The sequence below is a fragment of the Hypomesus nipponensis genome, chromosome 4 (assembly GCF_054491055.1).
Source record: "Hypomesus nipponensis isolate SF chromosome 4, ASM5449105v1, whole genome shotgun sequence".
Classification (NCBI taxonomy): Eukaryota; Metazoa; Chordata; class Actinopteri; order Osmeriformes; family Osmeridae; genus Hypomesus; species Hypomesus nipponensis.
Genome location: NC_140364.1, coordinates 12,506,131 through 12,524,651, shown reverse-complemented (window position 1 = coordinate 12,524,651; position 18,521 = coordinate 12,506,131). Strand labels below are relative to the sequence as shown.

Genomic DNA, 18,521 nt, shown 5'->3' with positions numbered 1-18,521 from the left:
AAAAGAAAAAAGAAAAATTGCTTTCCAACTGTAATCGTTTCCCAGTCAGGTTATGTAACGTGAGAGAATGTAGAGATCCAGCTAGGCTCATCCTGCAGTGCCTCCTCCCGTCCTGTAGGTGCCTCCACTGGGGGGCCTGAACGAGCTGAGCGAGACCCCCCTGAAGAAGGAGATGAACGTGGAGCAGCAGAGACAGCAAGGGGGCCAGCGTAGCGGCGCGCCCGTCTACCTGTGCACCGAGAGCAGCCTGGGCTGGGCCCGCCCGCCCTCCAACCCCCCAGAGGGCAACGGGGGAGAGGGAGACTACATGGTCTTACCCAGGAGGACAATCAACCTCAAGCCCCCTCTGCCTCCCTCCTCCCAGGGGGGCCTCAGCCTGGGCCTGGGGGGCGAGGACAAGCCCCTCAACATAGCCGTGGAGGACCCCCCCTTCCCCCCGCCCCCGTCACCCATGACGCTCCATCCGGCTGAGAGCGAGGCCTACCCGGCCGACTTCATCTCCCCCGGCGACCACAACATGAACATCGCCATGAACCTCACCCGCTCCTACGGCACCCTCAAGCAGCTCCCTCACGGGCACGGACACCTGCTGGCGCCTGGCGGCCTCGCCCACGCCCACGCCGGCCACGCCCACGGCCACTCGCTGCAGCTGAAGCCGGGCCAGAGGCCGTCGGTGCGGCAGATCCTGACGGGGGGCAGCACGGCGGAACGGACCAGGACCCTGCCACGCAACCTGGGGAGCAGCAACGCCAACGCCAGCCTCTCTGCCGGGTCCCTGGAGGTGGGTAGGGAGACCGGGGGGGGGGGGGGGAGGAGAAGGGGAGGGGCTTGGCAAACACACACACACGTGTGCTACAGTCGGCTTAGAGGTACGGATACACGCTGTGTGTAATTGATGGCGTCAAAACCCTCCAGCTGGCACAGAGGGATTTCCATATAACCAGTATTAGGGCGGAGAGGCGAGGGGAAGACACACTGCATTATGGGTACTTCCAGTCAAATGATGGTACTTTTTGCTCACTGGGACAATGGTTGTGGTTATCCTCACAGCGGCGTGTGAGTGTATGAGTATGGATGTGGCCTCAATCTGGGTGAATCACATTGGAGATCTGCCTGTATGCAACCACCTGAAAATACACACACACACACACACACACACACACACTGAAGAGATACTGAGCCCCCACCCAAGCATGCTGACTCACAAGGTTGATTAAGAAAATGGAGACACTTCCCGAAAGGAAAGTGCCGATGCTTCATTCAGGAATGAGAACATTAAGGACATGCCATTAAACCGGCTCACTCCTAAGATATACGAGTGTACTCATGAATATCTTTAAAGTTATCTCCTCAGAGAGGCTGAAAGGTCTTGACGCTTGGCACGATCAATAATGTATCTGCCTCTGCTATAATTTCATCTTCTGTTGAATAATACTTGATTTGGAGATGGATATCATTCCTTCAAGATGAAGCAGTAACTCCATTCAGTAATTCACCCTCCGACTGAAACTTGACGATGCGTAATGGGATAATTGCAGAAAAGGACCTGAGAAAGGTTTTGATGTTGTTGATTTTAATGCCGTTTGGAAAATGAGGGTGAGAAAGTTCACTGAAGATATTTTTTCCACTGGTGTGAGAGAAAGAAAAGCCATAAGCGATGGAGGGGGGGAGGTGGGAGGGAGAGATGAAAGGACCGATTCAAAAGTAAAAGTTCAGGGTAAACAAACTGAGCACAGCTCTCTTTAATGTTGGTGTTTTTGACATTGCCAGGCCTGTAATTTGTACACAACACATCGAGTGTTTTCAGGCCAGCGATTTACCCTACAGAGACACGTGTGCCAGTGTGTGTCTGTGTGTCTGTGTGTGTGTGTCTGTCTGTATGTGTGTGTGTGCGCGTGCTTGCAAGTGTGCATACATACAGTAACGCTGCTCACGAACATTGATATACATGTGCATGAGAGTTTGGTGCTCAACTCAGAAACACAAAATGTCCCGGGGAGACATTCTGTCTCAGGTAAGGAGCCGCTCTCCCCTCCTCCAGAGATAGAAGAAGCACTTTAAAAGGTGAGAGGCCGTCTGGTTGACCTGCGTGAATGAGAGGCATCCACAAGAACACACACTGGCGACAGGGGTGGTATTTCATCTCTTTGTCAGTCCCTCGTCTGCAGGGCTCCCAGAACTGTGTGTTAGATCAACAGCTTTCACAGATATACACACAAAAATGTTTGAGCTCTTAGGTACCTGGGAGCACAGCTCTCTAATCTGTGTATTCTGAAAGAGCGAGACAAGGAGGAGGAGGAGGGAGTGAGAGAGAGAGAGCAAGTGCACATTTGAGAGAGATGTCGTGTCAAGGTTAGGCAATAACTTCTTTTTCTTTGTGGCTGCTTTGAAATGAAATGGCCCACCGTCAGTAGCCGGAGCGAACGCAAAGTCAGCTGAAACGAGGTCTTTAAATGGAAGTTCTGCAGGATTTGAGTCACGGTCTGACTCCACATCACATCTACTGATAGCTCCACTGGTCTAGTGTGAAGTCTAATTGATGTTTGATGAAGTTGTAATGCCAGTGGCTGACGTTTAGCAGAAGCAGGAAATGATCACACACTATTCTATGCAGTCACGCACCATTTTAGTGGTAATCTCAATAAACCTTTAAAGACACAATATCGGTTTTAAAAAAATATTGTAAAAAAGTCTAGATAACATCTGCATTTTTGAGCAGTTGGGGAAGTGTGTGTGTGTGTGTGTCAGAGTGTGTGTGTGTAAGCGTGTGTGTGTGTGTCAGAGTGTGTGTGTGTGTGCGATGGACCATGATTGATGATATCTTCTCTCCCCATGCCCCCTCCTCCCCCAGAGGAAACGAGTACGGTACTCTGAACTGGACTTTGAGGTAAGATCCCGCCCCCCAACCCATCCTCAGCCCGTTTCTGCTTCTGTCTGCTTCAGCCAGGTTTGAGTGGCGTATAGAAGAGCCAATGGCACTGCTAATCCCCTTCCTACGCGCCTGTATCTCTTGTGCATTTGACGCCTTCAGTTTGTACAGTCCAATTGTTGCTGTTTCTCTTCAACAAAGATCTCGAGCCCTCTGAACTTAATCCGATTGGATCTGACGCAATTTGGCTTAATTGGCTTGACTATTATTTAATGAATAAAACTATTCTAGCATGTTTTATTGTGGTCAGGTAATTGTGTCACTGGCTGACAGTGCAATCAAGAATTCTTGTCAGCGTCAACATTTAGTCGATTTCTTTGAACCCACAAGCTGTGTGTTTTAAAAACACTGCTCTACCCAGCTGTAAATCCCCGAGGTCTTGGTTGAAGAAACAGCAGGGATTGTTCTATTTGAGTGAATGAGTAGCGGAGACTTCAACTGACAATTTGTTGGTGTTTTCGTCCAATGGGTTTGGTTGTTTTTAGCAGTGTGTGTGTGCGTGTGTGGGGCGGTGGTGCATTTGTTTGATTGAGACCTGGGAATTCTGGGAACCTCCAGTCTCAAGCGGCCTCTCTTTGAAATCCCCCCCTAGTCAAACTAAACACTGACACAACATCAATCAGTGAGTCGCTAATGGCTTCCCTTGTAAAGACTGGAGATTCACTTTCCACCTGTGAATGTGTCGGGTGGGTGGTTGTCATCGTCTGTAGTGGCAAGTGTGTGGTATAGAGAAACTAACTGGCTAACTAGCACTAGCGCGCCTAACCCCTTGGTTGCCCCTAGACTCTGGTCTGAGAACAGTTTCCTGTTTCTGCACCTTAACTGTACTCTGAATCAGGGGGAGGCTAAGCTGGTCCTGGGTCTGTGACTACGGGCAACCTCTCATCCTAACAAACTAATACTCCTCCGTGTCTGACGGTGTCTGTGCCACTGCATGAATGCACAGCATACATCGTGTACCACTTGCGCCTGAGCTCTCTAAACAGCGTGCGCTATGTCGCTTTGTACAATGGAGCCCCTTCACGATAAACAAGTATGCCGTTTAAGTCGGAAACTTTAAAGAACGCCTAAGCATTTGGCAAAGAAAGCTCCCCTAAATAAAGACTGAGAATATTTTCCCTCAGCCTTTGTAAGGCTTGGAGCAGAGTGGCTAACAAGGTTGGCCAGAGTGACAGGGTGACAGACAAACAGAGAGGGAAGAAAGTGCACTTTGTAGTAATTGATGGCGGTGCTTAACTCACCCCCCAGCCTCGGACAGCTAGCGCAAGTGTTGGTGGATGGCCTTTGCGACCTTGGGAGTGCTCGTGTCGATTAGCTAGCGAGGCGGCCAAAGCACTGGCCATTAGCTTCGGGAAAAGGAGGACAGTGTCACACTGATTCTCCTTTCAAGAACTCACACTTCACCCCGAGAAGTAGCCCTGAGAGTCCTGTTTGCAGTTAGTACTCCGCCTTCAGACAATAGCTGTCAGCTGAATGTCAACAACCTGCCTGGCTAACCGGCTAACCGGCTAGCATGTTAATCCCTTCTGGTTGTCACTCATTCCAAACAGAGTGCTTTATCAAACCGCAAGCAGCTGTCAAACCCTAGCCAAAGGTACTTTCATATTGGACCCAAAGAGGTTCTGTTGAGCCCGTCTTTGTTAGCTGACTTCGCTCAGTACCCCTCAGCCAATCAGACGGCCCCGCTCTCTCCTACCCCCTGTTTCCCCCTGCCTCAGCCTTGGGCTTTTTCTTTTCTTTCTCATTTCAGTTCATTTTTTGCTGTCCCTTCCTCTTTCCCTTCCAGAAAGTGATGCACACTCGCAAAAGACACTCTGAACTGTACCATGAACTCAACCACTCCTCCAAGTTCCACACCATAGACAGGTATAGCAGGGACCCTGCCATGTCCACTTTCAAGGTAAGACCACCAAGCATAAAGGGAATTAGTTCCCTGACTAGACCCTCCACCCCCTACACTCCTGAGTTCAGTAGGGAACCACAGCCAGTGCACCTTTTAACACACAACCTTAGACCAAACGGCGTCTCTCCGTTGGTATGACGTGACCCGATGGCGAAACTGTCACCCGAGTTAGTGCATGGTTTGGTTCTGACCCCGCCCCTACACACGTTTGATTGGATGATGGTCCAACCTATAGGTTTGAGTGTGTCACCGCAGGGAGGAAGCTCAAAGCTGAACTGAGCTCCCCGTGTCCTGAGAATACCATTCATTGCGCAAATGTATACAGGGAGTCAGATGGCTGAGCGGTGAGGGAGTCGGGCTAGTAATCAGAAAGTTACCGGATTGATTCCCCGCCGTGCCAAATGACATTGCGTCCTCACCCTACTTGCCTAGGGGGAATGTCCCTGTACTTACTGTAAGTTGCTCTGGATAAAATGTCTGCTAAATGTAAATGCAAATGGGAGCACCATCACCCAACACATTATCACTAAACACAAATGTTGCTTTGTCTGTCCTGAATGACCTCACGTGGAAAACACTGCCAAACAATCTGATACTGAACAACTCTTAATTGTCCACAGGGTGCAAACTGAATGTGCCTGATTTATATGTCCACTAAAGTTCATCACACTTTGCTTGAAGTAACACTTTTATAATGTCAGATAATGTTCTTATAAATCTGTGTGTACAGTATGTTTCTGGTTTACCTACCTGTGTGCATGTTCAAATAACTGTAAAGACCTGTTGATCTACCTCATAATAAGAATGCCGTTACAATAATAGAAATGCGTGAACACAAAGCCTCGAAAACTAACCAATGTTAAATCATGTTTTATGATTATTTGTGTGTGTGGTCCCTAACAGTGCCTTAATCAATTCATTGTTCTATTGTGTTGTTAAGGAGAAACAGAAGTACCTCATAAACATAGCAGAATTGTCTTACTGCCGAGGTATTGAATTTCTTGGAGTATATAAAACCTGCTTCCTAATTGGCCAGGCTGAAAATTCAACCCGCTAACTTACTGGTGCCTTAATAACTGTCACTTGTAACTATTGGTTTCAAGAGCTGTCTTCTGATTTTTCACTCCATCATGACCAATCAATGATCACGTGTTGTAAAGCCCTCCCCTTAGCGCTATGTATTCCCCTTGTTGGCGAGATGACATTTTGCTACATGGAAAAGACCTTCACCACTATAGTTACCGTTAAAGCCATGTCGCCCTATTTAAACTCTGATTGTGTTTGTGTGTCCGTGTGCACGGCATGAATGTCTATTCCTTTGTGTGACAGAGGCGTCTGTGAATCATTAATGCACCATTAGCACCAGACTAAAGAGTCCCTGCTTGCTGTCTCCTGACCTTCAGAGGGCCTATTTCATTAAGATTTAAACACACACACACACACACCTTGTGTGTGGAACTGCAGCGCATGGAGCTATGATGTGTTATTCAGCCTTGATCGGTGTGCTCTTTCTCTCAGCATCTTTCACATCTCATTTAAGCAGCGGGGTTGAGAGCAGAGGCTATTCAGACATGTCTCATACAACTCCCCTTCTCACACACACACACACACACACACCAGACCTGCAGCTTCGCCCTTCATTCCTCATTTGCTCAATGTCTTCATCAAGACAACAGACTCTCTCTTATTGTTACTGGCCAGCAAATATGTGTTTGAGAAACCAGGCTACAGGAAAGCTGCCAGCAATGTGTTATGGAACACAGGTACCGTTCAAAGACAAACACATGATCCAATTTGAGGCCGCACACACACAAAAGCAAGTGCAAGCACACAAGACACAGGCCCGTGCAGTTTTTTGGTACCCGGAAGCACGTATTTATTTAAATAAAAAGTGGTAGATGGAGAGGTTAGGAGTGGATGTGGGTTAGTGTACTGCCTACATTATTATCGTGGAAGTAGACACTGCACTTAAAAGAGAATAATTACACCGATAATGCTATTAGTGTCTGGCCTTCGACAGACCCCAGCTTGAGTTCAGCTCTGCGACTGTCAACAGGAGTCAATCTGTCAGCCAGATGCTGACTGTACAGCAATTATGGAGATGTGTGTGTGTGTGTATGGGCGTGCGTGCGTGTGTGTGCGTGTTTCTGAATCTGAGATCAGCGTGTTTCCCCGTATCATTATACGAGTTTGGAATTCATAATTGATGACTCTATAATTGCATGATAATGACTGATGTCTCATAACAGCTACAATAACCCCTTTCCTTCAGACAGTGACTACACTTTCAGCCACTTTCAGCCTCCTAAACTGAAAATTAATAATATGATTTGAAGTGAAACTCACAATTAAAGTCGGTGATCTTGTCCCCTACAGATTCCAAGATGTCTAATTAATGGTTTAGAAGCCAAGTTTCCATAGTCACAAACACTGAGACGGAACCAGGTTATCATAAATGTCAACTACATAGTCACAATATCACCAACTTAAAAATAGGACACTAATGTTACATGGATGTCTAACTGTTCTTAAACTCATAACTTTACCTCACATCAAAAACACAACTACCAAAAAAAAAAAAGAACTTAGACAACTCAAGTTTCTTGTGAGCAGCCGAAATGTGGTCCAGTGCCAAACGACCTCCAAACTATAACCCCTGATCATTGACCTTTGACCCTAACCGACCCCTCTAACCACCAAGCTGGGTGTTGGTACTCCCACAGGTCCCTCCTCCCCCTCCTCCCAGACACACCGAGCCCCTACTCGGTCGCAGCATGTCGCTGGTTTACAAAGAGAGTCAACGTAAGCATAAACAAGACATAAACACGTATAAACCCAAACCTAACCGTGCTTTCTGGGTTGGCTTTGATACATGGTGACACTATGATTTGTAGCATTTAGCAATTCTGTCCGCAAGTCAGTTCTTTAAAGCAGCAAGGAGATGGAAATATTAATAATAACATAAAAATGTGACCATGGACTAAAACCAACTCATCTAGTCAGTTATGCTTCATTGGTAGCACCAGATTAGACGTATCCCTCCCTACAGTGAAGTGAACATGTGTCCCGGACAGTAGATCTGGCCCCTGGTGGTGTGGTGGTGTAATTGATACACAAAATGCTTAGCACCTTGTCCCCCCTGTGTTATACAATACCTGGAAAGCAACTGCCCAGTCTAAAATCAACTTGTTTCCTTCTTCAAGGTTTACAAAGGATGGGATGGATTCAAGCAATAATATTGCTGGATATCAAGTAGCCAAATGGGCAAAGTTAGACCCATCCAACCATCTCTGTTAAATGGGCTGTGTCTGATTACAGACCGGGGGTTGATATTGGACTGGACAAATGTCTACCATGTGAAGCCTGGGGGGGGGGGTAGTAATGTATTTGACGTTGTGCTTATTTCATCAACAGCTTCATGTGTGATAAGATATACAGGTGTTTTGTCCATTTCAGTGCCTCACGTTAATGTGACCTAAACAGCATAAAAGTCTCAATATAAAGCCATCCATAAGAACAAGCCAGTGAAACAATCAAACAGGTTTATAATCACCTCATAAACTATGATCCACCGCCCATAAAACAGCGTTTAAACCCAGGCACTAAAACGGACCCAACACAAAGTGTTGTGTGTGTGTCTGTGCAGTCAACCATTGGTTAATGCTAAGAGACTTTCTCTCTTTTATAAAGAGAGAAAGGGAAACGGTACAGGGGTCAGGCGAGAATTGATCCTGTAACACTCTACCCCAAAGGTAGAAGCCGATGAGTGGATATTATCAGACTATCATCATCCCCATTCACACTTCACACGCTTAATGCTTATGTTGTGCTTTGTTCTCGCGTGCACACGCGTTCTTTTGATGACTGCAGTGGGCTTTGAGCGCTCTTCGGAATTACCAGGCACGTTCGAACTCAGGGGCAATCAATTGAACGGTCGCTGTTCCCTCGCGATTTTCTTGTATCCTCCGCAACCTTTTATTTTACGGCCTCTGCTATGTAATGCCCTCTCTCTTCTTTCCCCGCGTGGTGTTACCGATACTGCTAGCGCGCCATGCTACTGGCGTAGCCGTCGTGCTGCGCGGGCCGACAGAGAGGCAGTTAACCTCTAAGTGATGGCGGAGACGCTAGCTGAATGGCCAAACATTAGCGGCAGTGCCCATATGGTCCCAAATAGATGGAGCCTGTGTTCCATTTATCCCTGGTAATAGAGACACTACAAATGAATTGCGTCAGTGGCCTGTGGCTTGGGCGGGTAGCCGAATAGGGAGGCTGACTGACTGCTGAAATATGTATCAGCCGCAACGCCTGCGCTAATGTTTGGATTCAGAATGGCTTCTCTCAGTCTCCATCACATTACATATGGAGCCGGGCAATTCGCTCTCTTCCTCCCGTTTTCTCTCTCCCTCTCTCTCTAACTCATTCTGTCTCTCTGTCTTTTCTACACACAGTTCAAGAGGTGAACACTGAATTTCCGCACAGTGCCCAATGACTCGGTGATACAGCTTTAAATGGCGTAGGACTGTGTCTATGCACTTCTGTGTTTGAGCTGAACAGAAGTCGGGCTCATGCATGTTTCAGCAGTCGCACTCGCAATGACGTGTTTCCAACTCATCGTTTTACATGTTGCTGATTCAACGAGGCGTGTTTGGGTTCCCTGCAGATAGCAGAGTTATGTAGACATCAGTGAGGTGAGGAGGATTGCAATGGCATGGCTGTATGATATTAGAAGAATATGTGATTTACAGTAGCTAGACATGGGGAAGGTTGTTTGAAGTTGATCGAAATTCATTGTATAACTTGCAACCATCAACTTGCAACCATCAATGGCAAACGTGTACTGTATGGTAAAATAAAATCCAGGAAAACACGTTCAAACCGGAAAGGAAAGTGCAATGTTTACTGCGTCTCCATTTTCAAAATCAATTAGCCTACACACTAGAGAACACGAGTGCACTCATTTTAAGCAATTTAGAGCTGGCTGTTGTATGTTGAATCCTCAATGTGAAGGAGGCAGTGAAGGTACATCTATAATGCATTATAATAAGAATGCTTAAAGGTTGCCCAATGTAATACAAAGATAAATCAAAAATTCAAAAACCTTATTGAGTTAGTAAGAGCAATTTAACTGCTCTCCCGAACCCTTAGGTCCATGAGCCAATTTGTTAGCATTAGGCTAAGGGGTTCCAATTTCCATACCAAGACATGTTCATTTCCCTTCTCTTTAAAAAAAAAAAAATCTCACACTCTCCTCTATTCATCCCCATCGTCTGCCATTTTTTTCTCGCTTCCCCTCGATTCCTTGTTTCTTTCACTAAAATAAGCCCTCACTGGCTCAATCGAGGCATTAATTGAATAATTAATTCCTCTCATTAGCTTGTTTTTAATTATTTCCTTGCCCCCTTTTCCATGCCGAGTATAAACTCATCATCTGTTGTCTCCCTTCAACACAAATTGCCAATAAAAACCAAGGGCTGGCACAGCCTAACATTAGCGTGCTAGCTCTCCCTGGCTCTATCAGTGGCCCCTAATGAGGAGACGGTTAGCTCAGGCGGAACGAAGCTAACGCTAGCTTTGCGCACCGGGAGTCACAATGCTAATTTAGCTCATTTATTGTCCTTGGACCAATTAGAGGGAGGTGAAAAGGGCCAAGTTGCTCGCCGGAACTGTTTGTGGACCGGAGCATGGCCCAGGATGGGGCTGCAGAGGGCTGGCCTTCAGCTCCCTGTCTGAGTGACTTACTGTTATGCTCATTTGTTAGCTACGTGTAGTGCTAATGGAATTTATTTAGCTCAGCGTTTCTGGGAAATGTCCCTTTGAAGGCCCTTATTACCAGAGTGCCACACTAATCTTAATCTTTCTTTGCAAAGTATAAGTGAGAATAAAAACAACTTTCCCTGGTGGCTGTACTTTAATAGACAGATTATTATGCAGAAGAAAGAAGAACACTATTATTTCCTGCCTGGTAGAAGACAGATACTGAGGCTTGTTATCAATCCATGTTTTTCTCCGTTCTTGCGAACTCGTTTGACGTCATCTTTCATTGCCCAGGTACTGTTCCAATCTAAAGAACACAAGTCACCAAGAACGCCAAAAATACCCGGAAGTGTTCTTGATCCACCCCTTTTATCGAGGATGCATCATAGAGTTCGGATGCGTCGCATGGTGACTTGGCCAGCGAGAACGCATCTGATTTCCCAGAAGTCATTGCATGAACACACACCTCTAAAATCGTTCCCCGTCCTCGCGGTCTTGCAAGACCGTTCTCGCGAGACGCTTGGCAGAAACGTTCTTCTCAAGAAGAATCTTACCGTTCTTCGAATTGATAAACAGCCATAGACTTAGAGGGGGTTAGCTAGCTGCATCATCAGAGTTACTTGGCTCCCGTGTTCTGATTGGATCAAATGCCCACTGACAAGTCATGAATCAAAAGTTGTTTTCTGATATCCACTCATCTCTGGCCGAGTCTTACAAGAAACAGTTCAATCTCGCCTTTGTGTCTAACATTACTTTTAATCTGTTCATGTTCATGTCGATTTGTCATTTGATTTTTGCCATTTGTGTGAAATGTTAACTGAATGTTGTCTGTGTTCTGCGTCAAGTTTTTACATGTTTTGCTTCTTTCTGTCCTGTTTCTTTTGTTTCCCCTTGTTGGCTGGTTGGGCTCAATATTTGCATGGGTCTTAGTTTGACTGTAGCCAGACAGTCAGCAGAACCAAGGGCAGCAAACACCAGAAAGGTAAAATGAACCTATAGGAGTAACCATAGTAGTACTCTCCAATCTCCTGTAACCTTCCGCTCAACCTCTCCCTGACCCCCCTCTCACTGCCTCTGCTTGGGTTTTTTCTGCAGGTCCTGGTCATGTTCTACGTCTCTAACATGTCTTTAGATCAGACCGCTAAACATTCGACATATTTTTTAGGCTAGTGCTCCAAATCCCCATGACAACATTTATCCCTGTTATTCTGGTAGGGCAGTCTCTCTAGTCTGTGTCTCTTCCTGTGCATGTGAACTTTGGCCCGTGACATCACTTCCTGGTGACTGTTGCTGTGAGTAATTGAGTGTAGAAGCAAATATGTGATGGGTGGTATGGCAAGGGTAAAAATATAATTTGTAAACAAAACCAAAAAAGAATATCTATGAGGCAGCATTGGAGTAATAGTATAAAAGGGTAATAGAAAATAGGAGAAGGTGAGGAGGCCAATCCGACAATAGATGAGTGAGTGAGTCATAAAGAAACAGATACAGAAAACGACAGCAGTGGAGCAAAGAAAAGATAGATTGGGAGAGAGGGAGAGGGAGAATAATATTTGAGGTGACTGGATGTGTGTGTGTGTGTGTGTGTGTGTGTGTGTGAAAGACAGTAAACCCTCAGGCTACAGCACACAACAAGCAGTACTCAGCTTTTCGGTTGGTTGCCAGGTTGTGGTTCCGGGTACGCAAGAGGGTTGCCAGGTGTTTGGAGCAGAAGGTGGGAATGCACAGGCTTGGTTTAGAAGTGGCCGAATGGTACCATCAGGATCAGATCATTCCTAACTGGAGACACATGAGTTACCAGAAAAAGGCTCTGTTCTGCCTGCGCGCCCTCCTTTCTCTTCTGTCATCCCCACCTCCTGTTTTCTCTCAGACTGTGTTTACATGAAACCTTATTCTTTCCTAACCTCGCTCTTTCTTTCCCTTAGTGTTTTCCTGTACATTGCATTTGGACGTCTGTGTGTGTCCCTGTATATGCGTTGCTTTCCCGTGTGTGTGTGTGTGTGTGTGTGTGTGTGTGTGTGTGTGTGTGTGTGTGTGTGTGTGTGTGTGTGTGTGTGTGTGTGTGTGTGTGTGTGTGTGTGTGTGTGTGTGTGTGTGTGTGTGTGTGTGTGTGTGTGTGTGTGTGTGTGTGTGTGTGTGCGTGTCAGGAGAGAACCGGAGAGGAGGACTGACACGGAGAGCAAAAACAAAACAAAAAAGGGGGGGAGGAGGGGGTTGTGTAAGCTCAGAGCAGACACTACTGTTCACCCATGCAGACTGTCAGTGATCGCCCATCCCCTCTCTCTCTCTCGTCCTTCCTCCTTTCTTTTCCCTCCATTTTACCACAACAGAGGGAAAAGCGATGGAGCATTTCGTCTGCCGGAGGTGAAAAGAACTCCTTGAGTGTAAGTAGGGGCCGACTGCCGGGAAGAGAAGGATGGGGTGAAGGGACGGAGGAATGGAGAGCGAGAGGGAGGGAGGGAGCTACTGTAGGGAGAGGAGGAGGAGGAGGAGGAAGAACTAAACACACGCTAGCAGTGCAATCGTGTTAGCCTAGTCTCTCAGGGATAAAGTTAGGCTTGAATGGAGCATTACCCACTCTCTTGCATTACAAAATGTTCCTTCTCAGGCGTTTAGCATGCAAATTGGCTCCAAGATTATGCTTTTGTATTCATTTTACCAACTGTCAGCCCGCTACGCGCTGAGAATTATAATCAGACTGACATCGCCCCCTGGTGGTCTTATCTCACACAGGAGGAAGGCAATACAAGGGGACACAAAAACACACAATGTTGTTGTGTGAGTGTTGGTGTGTGTGTGTGTGTGTGTGTGTGTGTATGTGTGTGTGTGTGTGTGTGTGTGTGTGTGTGTGTGTGTGTATGGGATGGTGGGTCAGGACAGAGGAAAATGCTCATATCAAGATGATTAATGTGTAAATGTAGAGGTGAGTAGAGAAGAAAAACAAGAAATTCTGAGCGAGGGTTGCCAGAAGTCGTGAAGCGTGCGGTGCAGAACAGCAGAGCACACATGTATGCCCCGTCTGTCATACACACACACACAAAAACACACACATATACACACACACACACATTCACACACACAGAGCCAGAGGGTTGTGGCAGCAATATAGTCACAGATCCTGACATCCATCCAGACGCACATACATCTCATTTTCAACCCAGTGGGTTTGGGGAGCTGTGCCAGGGGTTGTGAATCAATTTCCCTGTAGAGGTTTAGTAATGGCAGCTCAGTAATACAACTTCAGGTACTCAGAAAAACAGCACTGTGTACACATTCCAGCAAAGATCATTCAAAACACAGAGAAAATGACTCCCCAGTGATTGTACTGTAGGATGATCTGAAATCAAACATGACTGTCTATGGAGTGCAATCCATTTAATAGTTAATCATATTTTAATCAGAGAAAATTATATTAAACAATAAAATGTTGCTTCCAAAAATGTTGGGACAATTGGCAATTTACATGCTGTGGCTTTCACTCAAGCTGATCAGTGATCCAAAATTCCATGGCAGTTAGTGCGATAAAGTGGGTCGACTTGCTTTGATGAAGCGACTCAGTTTCCAGACCTGTTACCATCCTCCATCTTCATGCTAGGCTGCATCTGAATCTGTTTAACTGTTATCTCCGCTAGATAAGGATCCTTATTAGTATTATGGGCCTTATCTATCAGTAATGATAACCTCTCTCCAGTCTTTAGTTAAATCAACCCACATATGCATTGTGTAAGTAGGAAGAGCCCGCAGACCTCACGCAGCGATCACAGATCCTAGCCCCGGGCATGCAGGCTAGAATGATCAATCTGCAGAGCACTGATTGGGAGAGGTGAGAGCTGTATGTGAGGTAGCTTGTAGCTTTTAAAGTCAGGAGGGCAGGAGCATCATTTCAAATGAGAACACAAAACGGGTTAGGGTCAAACTGAGGGGGGGCGGGCGATGCTGAATCCAGATGCAGAGAGAGGAGAGCCTGCGAAGAAGGATCCGGAACCGTCCGCTCCCGGAGTCTCGGCTTTCACTCTTGAGTGTCTTAGGGCAGACTCACAGACACGTGTCACGACTTTGACTCCTGATAAAACAACCACGAAATCATCTCCCCGTCCGCCTCGATTAAGCTTAGCAGCGAGCGGCACGCGAGCACTACAGACAGGCGCACCTTAGGACCAGTTGAGCGCCTCGTCTCTCATGTTTTGTTGTGGCTCTTGTCGTCTCGTCCCCGTACCCCCGTCCCCGTCCCCCCCCTGCAGGACAAGTCGAGCCCAGACGACCAACACTCCTGGGACAGCTTCAAGACCATGACCCCTGAGCTGTCCATCGTCCCCGGGGAACAGAAGGACAGGATGGAGCTGCACAACAAGACCTGGGACTCTTCATCCGCTAACACACCCGACAACTCTGAAGGAGACTTCCAGACTGAAGTGTGAACACGTGCATTTATGCGGACACACACACACTATTATGGAATATGGAGACTCATACACACGTGGATACACACACACACACATCATTCGCACACCACTTATACACAGAGGTTCTGACAGCCTTTGAGTTCCAGTCTGATTTGCTCAAATCAAAACAGTATTTGTGTGCTGTGACACAGTGGACGTTCATGAAGAGAAGGCTGTTCTTTTCTATATTTTCACACGGACATTTGAACTGAGAGAACAGAGACTTCTTGACGAGACTGGGATGGAGACGTTTTTAAATTAACAGAAAACTATACAAAAAAAAAACTGTTTCTGAAAATGTCTTGATTTTATTCTGGAAAAAAAGGATTATCTTTCACCTGTTTGATGATTTGAGAAAAAAAAGAAGAATATTTCTGCACCATTTTGTTCTTTTTATAGGAAAAAAAACCTCACTGATGTTTCGCACACTGTTAACCCCCTTAGGCTCCTGTCTCTCTCTCCCTCCAAATGGATGACTCAAGCACTCGTTTTTACCTTATTCTTTTTAGGGGGGATTGGGTGTTGGAGATGGATTATTGATATGTGCCACCCTCTTGTCATTCCAGTGAAACATCCCTTCAACCCTTCATTCATACATCCTCTGCTGTCAACACTATATTTGTTTCTGTTTTGGATTATTACGTTTTGTCCTCCCTATGGTTGGAAATCTTTTAGTTTTGCCTCCCCCCCTCCCCCTAAAAATGAGAGAAAAATAATCCACTCGAGTCGCAGTTTTGTTCATGGTCTATATGTTACGGTTGGTTTTAAGTGGAGGTTTGGTTTGTGCTTGTAATGCCTTTTCCTGTGAGACTTTTCCATGTGGACTTTTAAAGAATGATTTCTAACACCTTCTGGGTGACATGTGAGCTTGCTTTCTGAGAGAACATCCACTGCATGTCTGGGAGAACAAGACGTGGGGAGCAACTCAGGCTTTTTACCGCATTATCTCGATTTTTTTTTCTTCTGGTTTAAGATAAAAGGCTTTTAAGATCTCAACATTAGAATCAATTACACACACGCCCAGCCTAGCCAGCCTTTGTTGATGTCAGACAATGGGGTGCCTATGCTTTAGCATATCTCCCTGATGGAAATGTTCCAGCTGCTTCTCTCCATTCCTCATCCACGCACTGCCACAGATCCTAGTGAAAGTATTGATCGCAATGCCAAGCATCCAGCCCCCTCAAAGTAACCAGGAAGGAAATGGAGTTAAGTCCCGATAACTCAGATGACTGTGTTTCTTGCTCAGGGTGTCTGCGCTCTACACAAAACAAACAATAGGAAAGGAAAGTGAGGATAGAAAATGCGCAGCCAAATGTTCCACATCGGCGTGTCCTGAGGTGCCAATCATAAATAAGTCAATGTCTTGTCTGACTCCCCCGCTTCTCTCTCTTTCTCTCTCTTTCTTTCATCCTCACTATGCCCTCTCTCCTTATCGCCACGATCTATCCAAGGGAACATGAAATCTTTATGTAACAGTGTAGTCCGTTCAATCAGCGCTCACTAACACACAGCTCAGGGAGTCACGGTTGAAACCTTTGCTGAATAATCGATAAGACTGTCAGCAGGACATCGAAAGATAGGAGAAAACAAGAAGGAAAAAGTAGGGTGAACATGTGACTCTTGGATGGAGGAGAGAGAGTTGAGTTTCATGTACAGTGATGACGAGTTAAGCTAAACTGTAATCTCAGTTTAAGATGGTACACTTATTTGATTTCAAGCAGGGCTGATTCCCTAGTTTCCATCTCCCCCTTCAGATAAGCATCAGGAGCTGGTAGAGGTAGAAAAAGGAGAGAATATGATGGAGGTAGAAAGAGAGATAATAGGATGCAGGTAGAAAGACCTCCTGCCAAGATGAAACCATTAATTAGTCTTCTCACACAAACCCTCCTCTTACCTAATTAGCCGGTGATCCAGGGAGCTGTGTGTGTGGGGGGAAGAAGGCTGGCGCGTGTGCACGAGCAAAGCAGTGCAGGAACAATATAAAAAGAGAGTGAGAGAGAGAGAGCAGGAATGAGCTCCAAACCGTTATTATCAAAAGGGTGGCGATTTGTCCTGACATTTTCGAACGCAGTCCTCATCCATCTGTTTAAGGATCCCTAGTGCCCTAGTGCAGCCCAGACACAGATGGTGAGACAAGAGTGTTAGCCTCTCTAACCTTTCCAGCTAATCAGCTGAAACACACTGCTCCAGATGCCTCCACGTGGGGAGGTTGGATGTAGGCGCTGGCCTGAGGTCAGTTTGACACTCCTCGTATGGATCAATGTAAGGATCTGGCGAGGGATCGGCTGATCCTAGTTCAGATTTCGGAACCTTGGGTCGTGTGAGGTTTGTGGTGGGCAGGGGCGGGGGCGTGTGCTGTCGTCGTAGTAACCAGAGGCTGAGATGTGAGGTGGATGAACAGGACCCCTGGGAGACAGGTAAGTGAGACGAATTCAGATTCTCACTGGTCGCTGCCCGCAGTCGTGTGACTTGGCCTATATTGGGACCCCTGCATTTTGTTCAACCGATCAGCATCAGCGATGTCTCCCCTCTGATCCACTGCAGAGCATTCTGGGAAACCTAAACATCACTTCCTGAAAGCGCTCACGCTCAAAGTCTCTTCACTTCTCTGTTTGTTTAAAGAGATATGCAAGTTTCCCTATGGTCGCTTATGTTGATGGACCAAGATTTTGGAGCAGTTTTCAAAACGTTTAAGTCACCATTAAGGGTTACGTTAATGAACAACACTTTAAATTGCAGTTGGATTTCCTGAAAGAGTGATGAGCTTGGCATTTGAAGATAGCATTGAAGATTGTGTGCTTATTAAATCTAAATCACAAAAAGGCTGTTATTGGCAAGCACAGTGCAAGACAGTCAAGCTGCAATTAGCCACCCTTTAAGCTATTCTGGAGAAATGAACTCGCTACAAATACCCATAATCCCAACTGATGTAATAATGAAAAAAGCCCTTCCTTTCCTTTACTCCGTTGTTTTAGTTTTTTATACATAAGATTGTACAAAGTAGTCCTCTAATGTTTTCATAGAGTGTCTTTTTTATATGAAAATAAATTTTCAAATTGATCCAAGCGTTGTGAATCATTTCAGCCGTGCGGTCTCGGCACTGGCAGGTTCAGTCGGTGTTCGCTGGTTTGTCCGGTGCATCAACGTCCACATCGGCTTCTCATCGCCATGACGCCGGGCCTCTAAATCACTTTGATGTGTGTTCAAAGATGGGTTGTGATGGATTCACTCGAGACTGGAGTTATCGCTGCGCTGCTGGGCTGAGAAGGGAGGGGATTCGACACACTGCACACGCCTCTGTTGCCCCACGCCCACTTGTCCGCTCTCCCTGAGGCCTGCGGGCAATTAAGTGAAAGTGCAGACGTGTCCGCCCATGTCACGTCTGCAAGTCACCTCAAGAGAGAGAGACCACAAGAACAACAGAGCTGGAGCAGTCAGAGAAGGTGAAAGTGGAGCCTTGTAAAAGAGTGACGCCAGAGAGAGAGAGAGAGAC

The 18,521-nt window shown here is 46.3% G+C and overlaps 1 protein-coding gene across 1 annotated transcript in view; it reads left to right on the top strand.

Annotated features, from left to right (window-relative positions):
* The window catches only part of adgrb2 (adhesion G protein-coupled receptor B2), a 122,178-nt gene extending 104,149 nt beyond the window's left edge, over positions 1-18,029 (top strand). The window contains exons 29-33 of the mRNA XM_084696019.1: positions 119-781; positions 2,852-2,887; positions 4,716-4,829; positions 12,917-12,970; positions 14,828-18,029. Coding sequence (XP_084552145.1) covers positions 119-781; positions 2,852-2,887; positions 4,716-4,829; positions 12,917-12,970; positions 14,828-15,004 — 1,044 coding nt within the window. The 3' untranslated portion in view covers positions 15,005-18,029. The remainder of the gene's footprint in view (positions 1-118; positions 782-2,851; positions 2,888-4,715; positions 4,830-12,916; positions 12,971-14,827) is intronic.
* The last annotated feature ends 492 nt before the right edge of the window (positions 18,030-18,521 follow it).